We start from the raw sequence: 17,543 nt of genomic DNA on the forward strand, positions 1-17,543 counted from the left end.
ACATGCTGTTCACACGATTTGGGCATTTGCCAAGAGTTGGCAAGTGGGACTGCGTGTGGGCATGTACACGGTTTAGGCGTTTGTGACCAAACGAAGAGCGAACCAGCGAAGACATGTGACGAGGTGAACGACGGGTTGGTGAGTCGTGCGGCGACCGTGCGGAGGTGCCGACGAGCTGGGCAACCGAGTTTGCCGAAGTTGGAAATTTGGCTAAGTATAAATTTGGGGTTTCCCAAGGACTTAGTCTGTACTTTGTAAAAGTGGAAAAATTATATATATTGATATTCGGGCAGACTCATATTGCAGGGAGTTGCCCCTCCCTTTATACTGTTGTGCATTTCTCTTGTTTAATGCTGTTGATAATGAATGTGTATGGGTGTTCATTGGTATAAAGGCACATTAATAATACTTGGTAACAAAAATAAAACTAAGTATGGAATGTTAAGGCGTAGTCCACGAACATAAGTATTGGTGAAAAGAAAGTGTTCGGTGGTGCCGCACCTCGCTATAAGCGGTTGAAAGACTACCGCAGGTGTAGGGGCGTGACAGGTGGTATCAGAGTTGGTACGTGACGAAGTGACAGTGGAAGCATGTACTTGCAGGTGAAGGAAGCTAGTTTCACATACAAGTGGAACAAGGGCCGGTTCATGGTTGCAAGGAACTTGGTGAAGCTGGTGAATGGTGAAACATGGTTAGCAAGGGTGAAGCTTAGTGCTTGGGCCACGCTGAACGACAAGGCATGGCAGGTTTGGAAGAATGCGAAGGGAAGCTCTTGCTTACCTTATACAGGTTGAAGCGGATGAAAGAAGAGAATCCCCGGATTCAAGAGAAGCTTGAAGTCTTGGAAAAGAACGTTGAAGACGAACTTCTTCAACTTGGTTGGACAATGGAGCAAGGTGAAGTTGCAGATTGTGCTATCAAGGAAGAGGAAGCCGTAATGTTTGAAGATGTTGCAAACATGACAACGATAGAGGATGAACTTGAGGTTAATCAAGTTGGACCAGGATCGTGTAGTTTGCAGACATGGATGGATGAGGATACTCATATGGAGGAACCTCATGATGATGAAGTATTGATACTTGTGTTTCACTTGAGCATTTGGTAGATGGATCGTATGCAAGGAAAAGCAAAGTCAGTTTGCCAATGCAAGGGAGCATCTTACCATGGATGTCTATGATGAGACCTTGTATGGAGAAGCAAGGATTGTTGACTGTTGCAGGACTTGTTGGGGTTGTTTGTGACCTTATGGTAGAAGGTACAAAGGCCCGTGACAAGGGAGGAACATGATTATCGTTGTGGAGGATTGAGTCATGCTTTAGCCATATGGAGAATTGGCTAAGTGCCCGGCATGACTCATGGACAGATTGAAGGGCACACACTTGAGGTATGATGATACTTGGGTGGACTTCTCATGGCCGAGACCAAGAGATAGTCTTGGTGGAACCTTTAGTGGGGGAGCTATGAAGGAAGGAACTCGTGATGATGATGATATGGTTGGGTGACCGAGTTCACTAAACCGAAGATTGCAGACTTGGATGAGGATGACCGAATGTTGTGATGGGTCTACGTGATTGGACTACATGGACAACTTAGTCATGGACATCAGGTTGGAGACATGGAGCATGGCAGTCTTATGCAGGGACATTATGCGGGAGCACTTGTAGAGGTGTCACTTATGGGCATCCAATGAGGAGTGCCAAGGCAGGGATGTTGTGCAGATGGATTTGCTGATGTGACATGGAGATTTATTATGAGCCGATGGAGAGGTTGTGCATTTATGTACAACAAGGCCATGGACTTGGATGGAGTTGTGAGCAGACTATGGAGCATTCCTACTACATGGAGAGCTGAGGCATCTTACAGAGAGCTTTGGGCCGAGACTTGTATGCTTGCTGAGATGTTGGTTGGAGATGACACATGGGGCTCATGATGACATGAGATTGTTGTGACTTTTGGGACTTCATATATGGTGGACTTGGGGACACTTTGGAGCAATGGAGTTACAACGATGATAATGCCTTGATAGCAACACTTGGGCATGGGTTGAGCCGAGACTCAACCACTTTTGACACATGGGGGCTGATTGATCTATGATCATGGGCAGCACATGGATAGATGAGACAGGTGTATACTTGTTTCTATGGCAGACTTTAGGGATGACACATTACAAATATGATGGAGGTTGCTTCATGGACCTGGATGTGGCACACCGAGAGTTGGAGATTAATGAGATGATCTCTTCATATGGAGGAAATACACATATGGATGATGTTGGGATAGATGTGGCTGATTTCATCCAGCACATTGACACCAAACATCATGGATAGCATGTTGCAGATGAGATGAGGACTACTTCATGGACCTGAGCATGGCTTACTTATATGGAGATGGATTCTTGATCGAGTTGAGGATGTGACAGGATGTTTTGAGAAACAACTAAAGGTGGCATGAGGATGTGCATTCTCATGGTTTGAGCGTGACAGTTAGATTAGCTACCCAACTAGTTCAGTCATGGGGGACGTCAGTGTACAGAGATGTGTTAGCATTTGTTGGAGTATCATGGCAACAGTTCAAATGATGACGACCCATGATAAGGTCGACACGAGATGTTGCAATGGGCATGTAGCTTGAGATGGAGGGACCAGCCTTCCATGATGGGGAGCAGCATGTGGAGATTGTGACAGAGGGGTCGATGGTCATGGATTAAGATGATCTCTGATGTATGACATACCAATGAGGTGTATACCTTGGTATGGTGATCTTGGTGAAAGATGGTTGCCGAGGCGAGACATGGTGGAGACGGTAGATCTACATATGATGCAGAGATGTTTGCAGTATGTGGAGGAGTTGACATCATGGATATTTGATGATCTTGGTGGATGGCTACCAGGATGATATGTTGTCGAGGACGACAACGATTTCAGGTGGAGGAGGATGTAATGTCTTGAGGTTCCACTCGGGCGTGTGACGCGTTTGGGCGACGGGCGAGCCGGGCGCGCGTGCAGTTGAGGGCGAGCTGCGGTTGAGCGACGGTCATGCGGCAGACTTGCGACAAACATATGCGACGTTATAATGAGGAAGCGTTGGTTTATATATGCACCATTGGAGCGTTGAACATGTGCGTGCGGCCGACCTATGATAAGAAGGAAAGCCGACGGTGTTCTGGGCATTTGAAGGGTGTGCACAAGGCGTTGGGCAAGTCGGCTGGGCGCCAGACTTAGCCCCAAGCCTTGGTATATATCATGGATGCGTTGGAGCGTTCATTGAACATTCGATCATCACTTGTCATCTTCGCACAAGGAAGAGAAGTGCGCAGGTTCTAGTGCGCAATAGGGGAAGGAGAAGGCGCAGTTCTCATGCGCCCATCCTTGGGCTAGTCACACGGTAGAAGAAGTCGCACTTGGTGTTGGGCGAAGGTGCGGGCGAAGGTGCGCCCGGTGATCGGGTGAGGCGTGCACGGTGAACGTGTGGCGCCCGTTTGTGCTAAGTCTTGGCGTGGGTGTCTTGGTGGCTCGGGTGAGCACCCGCCCATCGTGCAAGTGTGCACGAAGGTGAACGAAGGTTGGAACCGGAGGTCGTAGAGTTGGGCAGGCGGTACTACGTGCTGTTCACACGATTTGGGCATTTGCCAAGAGTTGGCAAGTGGGACTGCGTGTGGGCAGGTGTACACGATTTGGGCGTTTGTGACCAAACAAAGAGCGAACCGGCGAAGACGTGTGACGAGGTGAACGACAGGTTGGTGAGTCGTGCGGCGACCGTGCGGAGGTGCCGACGAGCTGGGCAACCGAGTTTGCCGAAGTTGGAAATTTGGCTAAGTATAAATTTGGGGTTTCCCAAGGACTTAGTCTGTACTTTGTAAAAGTGGAAAAATTATATATATTGATATTCGGGCAGACTCATATTGCAGGGAGTTGCCCCTCCCTTTATACTGTTGTGCATTTCTCTTGTTTAATGTTGTTGATAATGAATGTGTATGGGTGTTCATTGGTATAAAGGCACATTAATAATACTTGGTAACAAAAATAAAACTAAGTATGGAATGTTAAGGCGTAGTCCACAAACATAAGTATTGGTGAAAAAAAGTGTTCGGTGGTGTCGCACCTCGCTATAAGCGGTTGAAATACTACCGCAGGTGTAGGGGCGTGACACAACCAGCATGAGCATGTTTTTTGTGTGTATCCTGAAAAATGTCTCGATTTTCTATGGTAGGCATCATATATTCACACAAGTAACTACTAATAGTTGCTGAGTACCGCTTGGGAATCTTCTTTCATTATAATTTGTTGCACATACAACAGCACCTCCCATGTTAGATGTGTTATTAAATGCTTGGATGGAAAATCGAGCCTAACCCTTTGACATTTTATGCTTCTTTCTTGGCTTAAAAAAAAAACCACAATGTTTCCTACCAAAATTTTTGTTGTTTCTGGGGAGCATTTGGCTAAATACTACCGCCGCAAGGACAAGTTGATTTAATTTTTTTTGGTGTGCATCTGCTCATAGTCTGATAGGTGTGCACTTTCTACACGATACTTGTTGAGCCCCTTGGCTAATTATAATTTTATAAAGAGTGCTAGCTCAATGGAAAGGTATTTGTTTTATAAAGTTTATAATCTTATAAAGGGTGCTAGCTCAATGGAAAAGTACTTGCTTTATAAAGCTTATAAGGAGGAGGTTGGTGGTTAGATTCCACTATGCCCTAACATGAATTAATCAATGTTTGCCCTAACATAAATTAATCAATGATATTGTTTATTTTTTTAAATATTTTTTTATATATTTATATATTTATTTATTTCAGTGGTGAACATTTATTTGTCTCTTTTTGTCTGTAAAGAGAAAAAAAGTGAAGAGTGATATTGTATTGTCTAAAGAGAAAAAAGTAGTATTGTATTGTTTAAAGAAAGAAAAGTGATATTGTATAGTCTAAAGAGAGAAAAGTGATATTGTGTTGTCTAAAGAGAGAAAAGTGATATTGTATTGTCTTTAAATATATTTTTTATTGTCTAGTGAGGAGAATAGCTAGGATTTGGATTAAAGGTATTGTCTCTATAAAGAGAATGTCTTTAATCCCAACTATTGTCTCTGGTATCTGGAGAGAGAAAAATAAAATTGTCTCCTGAGAAACAAGGAGACAATAATGCTGGGGAGAAAATTATGCTTGTGTTATATACTAAGAAACTAATTTTAAGACACAAACATTTTTTTAATGCTTTTTAATATTTGCTTTATATACACTAATTTAAAGACTTGTATTATATATTAAGACACTAATTTAGGACACAGGTAAATCTTAATCATAAACCATATTGGAACCACACTAGATGGTTCCAAAAACAAAACTCTGATGATGTGGATTTTACATAAAAAATTTCTTACTTTTCACACAGACAATATTTTGAAACATGGCATACAGACAACATTTAAAATAATACACAAATTTTTCATATTTACCTAATACAATTATTAAATTACCATATAAATTATTAATATAACAAAAGACATCCTATAAATACACTTTTTACCCCATTTTTACAATTATCCAATTCAATTAAAAATTACCAAACAAACTATCACAGATTACCATACAAACTATCACAGAGAAAATTAATATTAATCCAAAAAACATATAAATCCACTTTTTACCCCATTTTTACAATTATCCAATTCAATTAAAAATTACCAAACAAACTATCACAGATTACCATACAAACTATCACAGAGAAAATTAATATTAATCCAAAAATCATATCCCAAGCTATATAGATAGACCCATATAAAGCAATTCTCAGTTTTCCCACAATTAGATTTGTCCGTAAACACAGCACAAGCCACGACGCTGCGGTTAGGCCACTCATATAGTAGCGGAAGGCAAAAAGCATAACCATTGAAACATGCATCGCAAATAATCAGGAGCGTAAAACTGCGAGTGAAATAATATTTGTTTGGCATTACCAGATAAAACGTTCCGCTCGCTCCTAGTCGCACTAGTCCAGGAAGCCTCTCGAGCAGATTGTCAACGAAAACAACCATCTGGTTTTGGCTTTCCCAACGGTGAATGATGTTGAGCGTCTTCACTGTTTTAAAATCCCCCACTATCTCAAGAACTCTCTCTACTGAAATTTGCAATGTCTCCGCACAAGTCAGATCCAACAACAATTCAACAACATTGCACCCACACTGCATTTTAATTTTAGAGACTAAATATGAAAGTTCGTGAAACAACACTCCATTTATTCTCAGACGACCTACCATCCCCATGTCCAGAGTTGTAAGCTTCGGACAGTTCAACGTTAAAACCTCTGAATCCAAACAACAGACTTTCATATACATAGATAAATGTGTAAGGTTGGGAGCAGAGATAACAGGCTTCCTTAGGCCATCGTCTTCGAATATGCTAAGATGCTCAAGGAACGGGGTATGAGAGATAAAGCGGGCTAGAGACTCATCTGTGAACTTCATGCCTTCGAAGGAGCAAGTAATGAGATGGTTGAATCCAGAGAAATGGGACGGAAGACGCTCAAGATTGTAGTTGGAGAGCCTGAGTGTAATGAGACGAGTGCATGAAAAAAGGGCAGGCGGGATTTAATCAGAGGAATCGTAAGGGTAACTACAGAGAGTCAGGTGTTGGACATTCCTAGAGGCTGCGTATCTCACCCATTGCCATATGCTTTCATGAGTAAACCGCAGGCAGTAGGTGAACAAATGAAAAGCCTCAATATCTGGCGAATGCAACAGCAGAAGGTTGGAGATTATTTTCTCCACCCTTGCAGCAGAGAGTGGATCTGGATATGGATCTGGGTTAATATTGGGCAGAAGAAGAATGGGAGAGAGAGTGAGTTGGGGAATTTGGGTGTAGAGGAATCTCCATCTCTTCGACAGAACGGAGCATCTGACGGCTTCCCTGATTGGGATTTTAGAAAGTATGAGGCCAAGCAATGGGTCTGGAAGAGTAGAAAGTATATCTGCAGCAGGCGGCATGATTGCAATTGACAAGCCCTAAGAGGAAGTAGAAATGAAGGGGATTTGAACAGGTTAGAGAAAGTAGAAATGAAGTTGCAGTTGCAGCAGGACAGAAGGAAACATCAGAGTCGTTTACTGATAATGCATGCGTTCGATTTTCTCAAAAAGGAAGATGGATTACCAAATCAATTTCCAAATACTCACGCAGGATGAAGATATCAACTCAACGTATACAATACGATATACGATGTTGATTGTTAAACAATACAATACGCTATGCATTAATTGCATGTTCATTTGAACGTTTTGAGTTTTTGGTAAGTCCGCCCAGTTCATGTTGTTGCTTTAACAATCTAAGCTACATTTCGGGCGGAGTTGGCGGATGTACTTTGAACTTGAACAGTTTGTTTCGTTGAATTGAATAGTTTTTTTTGGTGAATTTAAGGGCGAGATATATAGTATATTAGCAATTGTCTCAAAAAGTACAAAGAGAGATGGATAGGATTATTAAATTGGAATTGTTGAATTTTTATAGAAGAGTTAAGCAATGGATCATTGTGCAATTACTTTTCTTTAGATGTTTTGTTTATATCTATATTACAAAGAACACATTGAATGTCTTATTTCATTTTAGAGTAAGTTAATTACCCAAAATCAAGAAACCTCTATAGATGGCCAAGCATATACAAAGCTTGCTAGTGACCAAGGCAATAACCACCATGACTATCCTATACCAATATATTTAATTGAAAACCATAATTGTATATTGCATTTAGAAAGTCAAAACATAATATTAAAAAACATGTTGATATATTGCTATTAAAAAATTAATTCCATTAGAAACCATGATATTATTATTATATTTTATAAATAATAATATACATATATAGAATGATACTACATTGAAAGCCATAATTGTATAGTGCGATTAGAAAGTCAAAATATAATATTCTTAAACCAATACTTATTGTATTCATATGTGATGTTTAATAAAAATACAATTAAATTTGTGATGTATAATTAATTTTTTAACTATTTTTATTTAAAAATTAATAATTATAATTATAATTATAATTATAATAATATTATAATTAAAATAATAATTAATAATAATATAATTGAAATGATAGAATATAAAGATTCATAGGAATGACCAAAACAACCCAATCTGCAAATTGACAATTGGTCATCTTAATAGTAAAGGCATTTTAAAAATAAGCATAACTTTGAAAGAAAGTTGAAATTGATTTGATCATGTCAAACCTTTTTTGACCTATGCAAAAAGTTGATGAACAGTTTTGGACATATGCAAAAAGTTGCTGAGGAGAGGTTGAGATTGAAAATATATAATCATTTTGGACGTATGTGGTGGGTGAGAAAGTAAAGGTTGAAATTGAATTAATTCTTCCTAATTATAATTATGATATTATGTGATAAAGGATTAAAAAATATAAAATCCCAAAGTAAAAGTTGTTCCAATTAAATTTACTTTATTATAAAAGAACGTTGTATCTGTATCTCCGTGCATATTCCTCTGTATCTACATACCTATTTGAAAATGGAAAAACATCCACTTTAAATTCAAATTATACTCCTCTATTAATTGGAAATACTTTATCAATATGAAATCATATACCATATACCTGTCTTAACTATATCCACTTTATTAATGTGGATCCATGAGCTGGATGACACTTGTGGCCATATAAAAGTTTACAGTCAAGAAGCTTGGTGATAATCCAGCATTTAAATAATATTTTTGAATTTTAAATATTTAAAAATGGTATATTTATTCTACATCAAAAGATACCTTTAATGACAGAAAAGGGAAGCTGCCTTGCTTTTATAATTTCTAACTTCAAAAAACAGGAAGCTGCCTTTACTTTTATAATTTCGAAAAACAATGTGATAGAATTGAATAAAATATCATAGACTGAAATGAACAAAATTATAATAAAATATAATATAATAGACTGAAATGAATAAAATTAAAATAAAATATTGAACAAAGAAAGTAGTAATCTTTCCATACAAGTAAAATTTTGCAGAAATCCCATCATATTACAGAATGAAATCCCATCCTATTACAAGTAAAACTGAGAAATTTCATATACCACAATACAAGTAAAACTGAAACCAATCTTGTAGAGTGAAATCCCATCCTATTACAAGTAAAATTGAGAAATTTCATATACCACAATACAAGTAAAACTGAAACCAATCTTGTAGAGTGAAATCCCATCATATTACAGAATGAAATCTCATTCTATAGGATTTACTAGGGTCATTACAGAGAAAATAAACATAAGTGGAGAGCTTATTCACAAGGCATGACATGGACTCTGTAGAGTGAATCCCCTAATCTTGTAGAGTGAATCCCATCATATTACAGAATGAAATAGCATTCTAAAGGATTTCCCAGAGACATTACAAAGATTGCTATCACAGTGGAGAGTTGCTTCACAAGGCAGGACATGGATTCTACTTACAGGATGTAAGCCCTTCATTCACCACAGAAACTCTTGTTGTTGAAGATGAGAAGTAGCACAAAAGTTAGTCATTCCACATCTACTACAAACTTACAACAATATTAACATCCTGCAAATATTCTCATCTATGAGGAGCTTTGGGGGCCTATAGATTACAAGAGAATAGCAAAAATTCTTCACTGGTGTTGAAGCTCTCTTTCCTCACAAACCCAGCAGGGGCTTTCTTGTCATAATTCTGAGTAGAGAAAGGCTGGGTAACTGAGCTGTATGGCACGTATGGCCACAGTTCTGCACGCTTCCCAGTGCGTTTCACTTTCTTCAGTACCTTGTTCGGCTTCACATATCCCGTGACTGTCACTTTCTGCATCTTTCTATTTATATACACCGTTTGAACTCCTGCACAAAATTTCCCACAGAAGAGAAACAAAAGTTATTACAATCATCAAAACCCCAGCTTATATTAACGTAGAAAAGAAAATGATGGGCCACTTTGGCCTGTGGCTTAGAGGTAGATCTCGGTTGTAACAGGTGACAAAAGTTAGCATCTCCTTACAGAAATCAGTAACAAAGCTAACGGATTGGTAATGAGCAAACATAGATCCTGAGGTGCAACTTTTCAAAAGCCCAAAGCTAAAAAAATTGGTAAAACAGAGCAAACATGAACTCTGAGCTGAAAAACTGAAGAAACTTTAAAGAATTAATCAGCACACAAGTAGTTAATGCTGAAAGCATTTGCAAGGCAGTGTATCATTCTTCCACTTTGATCCGCATTTCCACCATATGTGTCAGTTCTCCTTGTGGTTTAAATAACCAAGCAATGCCTCTTAGTTTTCCAGTATTGAACAGCAAATTTCAATGACAGTTTCACCAGAGGCGAGGGAAAGATTTTAGTTAAGTAGTTTTCAAATACTAGGTTTCCCTAAGCTAGATACATTTGAAGAAACATCTTTGTTAAGCCATGGAGAATTAGTATGTAGCTTTGCTTTTCAACTGAAAATACTTAGGCATCCATATGCACACAGTAAAGATATCATAACCTACAGCTATGATTTGCTGTATGTGCTTTTGTGAAGATGGACATTGCAGTTCATAAGATACTTTTGTTTGGAATTAAATAATCAAATAGCCATTTGGAAGATGGAAACAAGTATAAGAGTTTGACACAAGCTACACCATAGTTATTATGATTAATGCGTGTGTAAACTAAAATGATTCAACGTAAAAGTAGGGTATTGTTTTGTAGTAGGTTCTTGATCTAGTCTAAAAACTATGTATGCATATTCGTTCCACAGACAAGATTTCCAGAGCACATTGAGATGCATTGCCATCTGCTAAAAATTCTTGGGGATGATGAAGCAGCCAGTCATGACATGGGAAGGCAACATAAAACTGGATCATCCTTTGTGATTGCAAATTGGAATTATTTATCTGCTCTTATGAAGGTGGACACTGCAGTGCATAAGATACTTTTGTTTGGAAAAATAATCAAACAGCCATTTGGAAGATGGAACTTTGCAATGCCTGCACATCATTTGTACCAATTGAATATCTTTGTTTAGGATCTGTAATTTGTAATTTGTTATGGATCATTGGAAACAAGTATAACGGTTTGACACAAGCTACGCCAGAGGTATTATGATTAATACAAATATAAACTAAAATGGTTCAACATAAAAGTAGGGTATAGTTCTCGAGTAAGTTTATTCTAAAAACTATGTATACATATTCTTTTCACAGACAAGAATTCAACATCACATTGTGATGCATTTCCATCTCCTAAAAATTTTTGGGGCCCAACTATAGACTATACCTAACTACTCAATACTAAATAGTGCTTGCTTTTCTCTGAGAATGGTCAATTAACTTGCAGGAGATGATTGGGAGCACGAAGAAGTATTTACAGATGATGATGAAGCAGTTGGATATGATCCTGCTGAAAGAGAAGATTTAGCTCCTGAACTTCCTGCCCCACCCGAGATCAAGCACGTATGATTGTATTCAGATGATTTGTTTATGATATACTAGGTTTTATTTGATAGCTGCAAATGTTGTTTGGTTATATCAGGTAACTAAGTAAGTTGTTTACTGTTTAACCTACTATGAAGCTGGTTAGACACCCTTATAAGTTACGATAAAAAAAACTTAGTTTGTTTTGTTACTTAAACATGAGATCATGCAAATCAAAGGAAATTTTCTTTAATTTTATTGGCAAAATACCTTCTCAAGTTCTCTTCCATGTGAGGTTGCCTTGCCGCTACATTTGTAGTTCTCATTTTTGCACTGGAGTTCATGGCCCTAAGCTAGATACATTTGAAGAAACATCTTTGTTAAGCCATGGACAATTAGTATGTAGCTTTGCTTTTCAACTGAAAATACTTAGGCATCCATATGCACACAGTAAAGATATCATAACCTACAGCTATCATTAGAAAATCTAATTTTCAGATTGGAACCAGTTATCTTTATCAAAGATGAATAGGGTATTATCAAAAAAAAATATTCAACAAAATGCATTTTACCAGTTTACTGACCTGCAAATCATGTGACAGCATCCAGATGTTTTCTCAACAATTTGTCCACATTTTCCACACAGTCGCTAATCTTTTTTTTTGGCGAGCTTTAAGAGCAACAAATCATCTTTGTCCCTCTCGGGAATAGACAATTTCTCCAAGTCAAAGCAATCCAAACCCACTTGGCATGGCACACCACATTGAGCACAAAACAACCTTCTGCATTCAGGGCATTTTGACTCTTTAATAACAACAACAAAGGGCAATCGATGAATTCCACGATTTGGAGTTTAGATAACGTACTTTCATTCCACCCATCAGATCCAACTATATTCTCTAACTTGTTTAGTTCATCCAATGTTAAAGACTCTAACATTGGATAACTGCCACTGCCAATGTCCAGCTCCATCAAGTGATTGCACATAGTAATTTGTAGTTCTTTTAATTTAGGCAGCTTCATTCCCTTTGGAAACCTTTGCAATGATGGACAATTGATAATTACCAATAATTGAAGTCGGGACATTGTTCCTTCATTCCACTCACCAAATGACCCGCAACTAGGGATTTTAACTTGAGCAAGTTTCTTAAAACTAATTTTTCTAACATGGGAAAAGACTTACCTGCAATTTCACTTTTGGTCTCCTCCAAGGCAGACTCACCTGCAGTTTCACTTTTGGTCTCCTCCAAGGTAGGAAGAGCCTCCAATTGGTAACATGAGCGCAAAAGTAACACTCTGATATTTTGTAACTTACAAATATTGTTGGGTAGAGTTGCCTGCTGATAATTAATGAGATGAAAATCCTGCAATTTCTTCATATTCCCTATGTTTTGGAGAATACCATGCTCAGGGGCTGCACCATCTCTATCTGCACCTGCATCAGCATCATTGTCACATTCTAATGTTAAGCTTCTCATCTCATCCATTATACCCAGTGCAGTTTCTGATTTCACCACCATTGTCAGCTCCATGAGACTGGAGAGCTTTGAGAGATCTTCCACACTCATTGCACAAGTAGACTCCATTAATGGCAAAATGAGAGTGTTCAATGAAGTGAGCTGAGAAAGATTTTCCGGAATCTTCTTGAGACTAAAGCATGCATCCAGCTTGAGATGCTTTAGATTCTGAAGACCTCCTATTTTATTCGGCAGTGCATCCAATTCTATACAAGAATTAAGATTCAAAACTTGAAGACTAGATAGATTACAAAAGTTCTCAGGCAATGATTTTATTGGAGTGTATGACAAATCCAAACCTTTAAGTGAAAGGATACTACAGAGGCTGTCAGGAAAATCAGCAAGCTTGGAGCAGTTAGACAAGTTGAGAAACTGAAGCTGTTGAAGTTGCTTCAAGGTTGGTAATCCTTTTATTGGAGTGGATGACAAATCCAAAACCTGAAGAGACGGAGTATTGTTGAACAATTCTTATGGAATCTTTTCCAAACGAATATTGGAGGCTAAAACCAAACTCCTCAATTCTGAACATCTCAAATCATTTGGCAGATCATGAATAGCATTATAGCCCACCGATATTCGTCTGCAATCCCTGGAAACTTTGTTAGTCGGAAAGCTCTGCAACTGTTGACCTGCTGCAAATAAGCATGTTCTCTCCTTTTGGCCTATGTCAATTGCCATGTCACGAAAAGCTTCATGGATCTTTAAATACTTGACACTGTGATAGTCATCATCAACAATATACTCCACACGCTCCACCAAGCACCTTCTTACCAGTTCATCAATGCATTGCCGCCCAGCATCCATAAAATAAGGTGTCCCTGGCTTGTTGAGGAAGCCTTCCGCGTCCCACATTTGCACCAGCGTCTCCACAGCAATTTCTTTATCTTCCAGAAATGCTGCACAATTTAGAAAAAAAAATCTTTGGATGGAATTCTGACAATTCATTGTAAGTCCATCTTAACACCTGATAAAGCTCTGTGTCAATGGCCCTGAGATTTGTTGGGACGGAAGCATCTCTCTTTCTCATCGAATTTAAAGCATGGCTCCACTCATTCTCAGTCTTTTTAAACCTCATCGCTCCAGCAACTGCATTTATGGCCAACGGCAAGCCTCTGCAATCCGAGGCAATTTCTCTCGCTCTAGCCTCTACAATATCATTCTCAGGTCCATTTTCAAAAGCTCCTTTTCTAAATAAGTCCCAGCCTTCATCTGAGGACAAGGGTTCTATCTCCAGGGAGTAATCCTTTGCTCCCATCTTTTCAATCACTTGTGTGCTGCGGCTGGAGACTAAGAGTTTGCTACCAGTATTATCCCCAATTCTGACGCCCACTTCACTAAGATCTATTTCCTTCCCAATGTTGTCCAATATAAGAAGCAATTTCTTTTTGTCTAGAGATGCACTCAATTTCATCTTTTTCGTCTCAGGATTATCATTTTCCTCCATACTTATATTCAGAGCCTCCGCAATGGAAGCCTGCAACTGTTCAATTTCAAAGTTCCCACAAACTGTAAACCAAATGACGAGATCAAAGAAACGACTGACCTCTTTCTTGTAGGTATTGTAGATGATTTTGAGCAAGGATGTCTTACCCACACCCCCTTTACCATATACACCGATTACACGAGCTTCGCGACGAGCTCCCTCCAACCAACCCTGCAGCTTCTCCCGGGCAGATTTAATGCCCGCCCCTACGAATCCGGAGTCAGGCACAGGTTGAAGAAGGCGCTGTGCTCGAGGAGCGGCTGAGGACACAATCTGCTCTGCATTGGAGGACATCGAAAAAACCATTTCAAGCTCTTGCGACAGGGAATCGTATCTTACTTTCCAAATTCTGATTTTCGCGGGGAGGTCAGAATTGCAGAAAAGGAGGCCACACCCTCGCTCTTGCTGTTTCTTGGCTACAGCGAACAGAGTCATGGCTTCTGTAAGGGCATCCCTGATCCTTCCCAGACATCTTTCCACTATGAGCACCTGAGCGAACAATTTCTGAACAGTAAAACGAGGCTGTAAACAGGGTACACTGAATTAACCGATGGCTAGGTCGTGCACAACAGATTGCATAGCAAAAACAGGACACATCATTACAGCAGTTAGTGGAGAGCACGAAAACATTAATGCAGTAGAGCGTGGAGAGAACAGAAAGAGCAGAAAGCGGAAACAGGAGGAACAGAAATGGTCGTGGAAGAAAACAGGAAGAGCAGAGAGTTGAAGAGGAGAAACATATATGGAGTTGCACGACAAATGTCAACCAAAGGGCAGTTGAAGGTGCACGCCAGCTGTCAAGCAGAGAAACAAAGTGTAGACGAAAAGCTCACTCAAAGGACGGCCTATCGGCCTAAACATATTTGAATTTGAGTGGGGAGTTTATTATTAAATTTTTCTAGTTGAATTTAAGGTTAAGGGAGAGAAATATAGCCTAACATATTTGAATTTGGGTGGGAAGTTATCATTAAACTTTCCAATTATATGGGATACACTTAATTGATGTGTGTTTATGTTTTTTTTCAAGTTTATATGATTATCTGGGATACACTTAATTGATGTGTGTTTATGTTTTTTTTTTAAGTTTATATGATGGGGAAGGTGAATGTGTTGTTGGTTATTTACCATTGAAAAGTAGGAAAGAGAACATACAAGATAATATAATAGAAGTTTGATATGTTATAAAAGAATAGTAGGGTATTTTTTTTGTAGTGTCTTGTGGTTTATTATATTCCATTGACCATTTAGGGTTTAATTATGTTTTACAAACATTTTGGAGTCCAAATATTACATGGATGTACTTTTTATTTATGGTTTTTTAACTTAACTAATTTCATCACTTTAATATTTCTTTTCAGCTAACTAATTTCATCACTTTAATATTTCATTTTAGCTCTAGTTATTAGTAGAGTAGAGGAAGAGACAATACAAGAGAACCATTAAGCTTTAAGTAGCTCCATGTATGTGAAACTTGCAACCTTACAACAAAGTCACGATTACAAATTTAAGTGTCAATTTTTAAGATGTTATTGGTTCTTCCTTCTACTATCATGTATAAAATAATGTTTGAAACATAAAAGAAGAGACATTGTTGTCCCTCATTATAACTAGATATTTTGCATGTTGGGGGGTGTGTCATTGAATCAAAACTAATTTTAGATCCAACATATGAAAGTATGCAAAGAATTTAATACTATGTAGTGGGATGTTTATTACTTATTAGTCAATAACCTAATATGTCAATTACAAGAAAATAATGACACACATTTTGCTTGTCAATTAGACTAAAATTATGTTTTCAAAGGAAAAAGGATAATTAAGTTTAAGTATTATACATTGAAATAATATCTAATAGCGACTTTGAAATTAGTGGATGTCTTAAAACTTTTTTTTTTTAAAGGAACTTAGATATAAAGGATTCATCAAATTTCAATTCATAGAAATCCTCAAACTACCCAAAATTATAATTCTGCTTGAGAAATGGTATATATAGTCTTTTGTGAAATCGTATTTCTAGAAGCTACACAAGTATTATGTCTTCATGAAGAATATCAGGATATGGAAAACTTGTACCTTGGTAGACCTTACATCTGGAGCCTTCAAATAATTGGATATTGGTTCTTTCCTTATAAGCCCGTGTTGAATTTATGCATTAGTGTTTGCATGAGATGTATGCATTCGAGTGATCACTCTTCCATTTGTCTTAAAATAGCCACAAAATTAAGGATCCTCGCTCACATATCATATTATTTTAAGCATGCGAAAGTCTATCATATAATCGTTTATATGTTAATGAATAAAACAATATAATTTGAAGGTGTATGGTTTCTATCATTTTTAACTAATTACTAATAAATAAGATAAAAAATTAATTTTTAATAAAATTAAATAAATAAATAATAAAGAATTCAAAAAATTATAATCATATTAAAAAAATAAAAATACCTATTAGTATTTAATTTAATTTAATTTACAATTTATTAAAAAATTAAAAATTAAAAAAAAAAAAATATATATATATATATATATATATATATATATTTTAAAATTATATGATTTATATTATTTTTAACTGAATAAAATAAAGATTAATTAAAAACCAAACAAATAAAATCTAAAGATTTAGAAAATATGGCATTCATACCAAAAAATTAAAAAATAAAAATACGTAGTTTTTCAAACTTACATCATTATTAGTGATGAATTTTCATAACTTTAAACTACAATTCATCATATTGAAAATGTGGTTATGGATAATATTAATCTTGTATACATCCTTGTGAAAAAAACTCCATCATATATGAGTGAGTAGCATAAAAAAAATTTGGAAAATTTGATGACAAGCCCTTTTAAATTAAAGTAAATTTAAATGAAAAGTTTTTATAATGAAATAAGTAAAATTTAATGATTTGGAATTTTAAGTTTTTTTGTTTATTTATTTATTTAATTTTCATAAATAATCTTAATGTAAAAAAATTCTTTACATTTTTATTTAATTTTCAAACTTCAATATTTTTTTTATTTATAAGCTAAAAACTAATAAATTTATATTAATGGCCTTAATGTGAAAAACCCTTTACTCTTTTATTTCACTTTCAATTTGTTTTCCCAATTCTACGCTCAAAGAGGAGTGGGTTTACATTA

The 17,543-nt window shown here is 37.1% G+C and overlaps 3 protein-coding genes and 1 long non-coding RNA gene across 4 annotated transcripts in view; all 4 read right to left on the reverse strand.

The window, feature by feature from the left end:
• LOC149144666 (uncharacterized) overlaps positions 1–6,462 on the reverse strand; it is a 75,027-nt gene extending 68,565 nt beyond the window's left edge. The window contains exon 1 of the mRNA XM_089449580.1: positions 5,956–6,462. Coding sequence (XP_089305706.1) covers positions 5,956–6,462 — 507 coding nt within the window. The remainder of the gene's footprint in view (positions 1–5,955) is intronic.
• Positions 6,463–9,757: 3,295 nt separating this feature from the next.
• Positions 9,758–11,382, reverse strand: LOC149144667 (uncharacterized). The gene is made up of 2 exons (XR_016264503.1): positions 10,991–11,382; positions 9,758–10,851 (listed from the first exon to the last, which is right to left on the reverse strand). It is a non-coding gene; the product is annotated as an uncharacterized LOC149144667 (long non-coding RNA).
• Positions 11,383–12,460: 1,078 nt separating this feature from the next.
• On the reverse strand, positions 12,461–13,380 carry LOC149144668 (uncharacterized). The gene is made up of 2 exons (XM_089452223.1): positions 12,622–13,380; positions 12,461–12,582 (listed from the first exon to the last, which is right to left on the reverse strand). Exons 1-2 carry the CDS (start codon positions 12,983–12,985, stop codon positions 12,461–12,463), a joined length of 486 nt encoding a protein of 161 aa, XP_089308349.1. The 5' UTR covers positions 12,986–13,380.
• A 416-nt stretch (positions 13,381–13,796) lies between these two features.
• On the reverse strand, positions 13,797–14,834 carry LOC149144669 (putative disease resistance protein At5g43740). Its single transcript, XM_089452224.1, has one exon. It carries the CDS (start codon positions 14,832–14,834, stop codon positions 13,797–13,799), a length of 1,038 nt encoding a protein of 345 aa, XP_089308350.1.
• Positions 14,835–17,543: the final 2,709 nt, after the last annotated feature.

The sequence above is a fragment of the Pinus tabuliformis genome, chromosome X (assembly GCF_031772625.1).
Source record: "Pinus tabuliformis cultivar Carrire ecotype Pingquan chromosome X, CPIR1, whole genome shotgun sequence".
Lineage (NCBI taxonomy): Eukaryota > Viridiplantae > Streptophyta > Pinopsida > Pinales > Pinaceae > Pinus > Pinus tabuliformis.

What these genes read in the sequence shown, in the direction of transcription:
- LOC149144669 (XM_089452224.1), bottom strand. Translation starts at nt 14,834, where the DNA reads ATGACTCTGTTCGCTGTAGCCAAGAAACAGCAAGAGCGAGGGTGTGGC.
- LOC149144668 (XM_089452223.1), bottom strand. Translation starts at nt 12,985, where the DNA reads ATGGAGTCTACTTGTGCAATGAGTGTGGAAGATCTCTCAAAGCTCTCC. An exon ending in GACCAAAAGTGAAACTGCAG is followed by an intron (nt 12,583 to 12,621) that starts GTGAGTCTGCCT and finishes GTGAAATTGCAG; the next exon opens with GTAAGTCTTTTCCCATGTTA.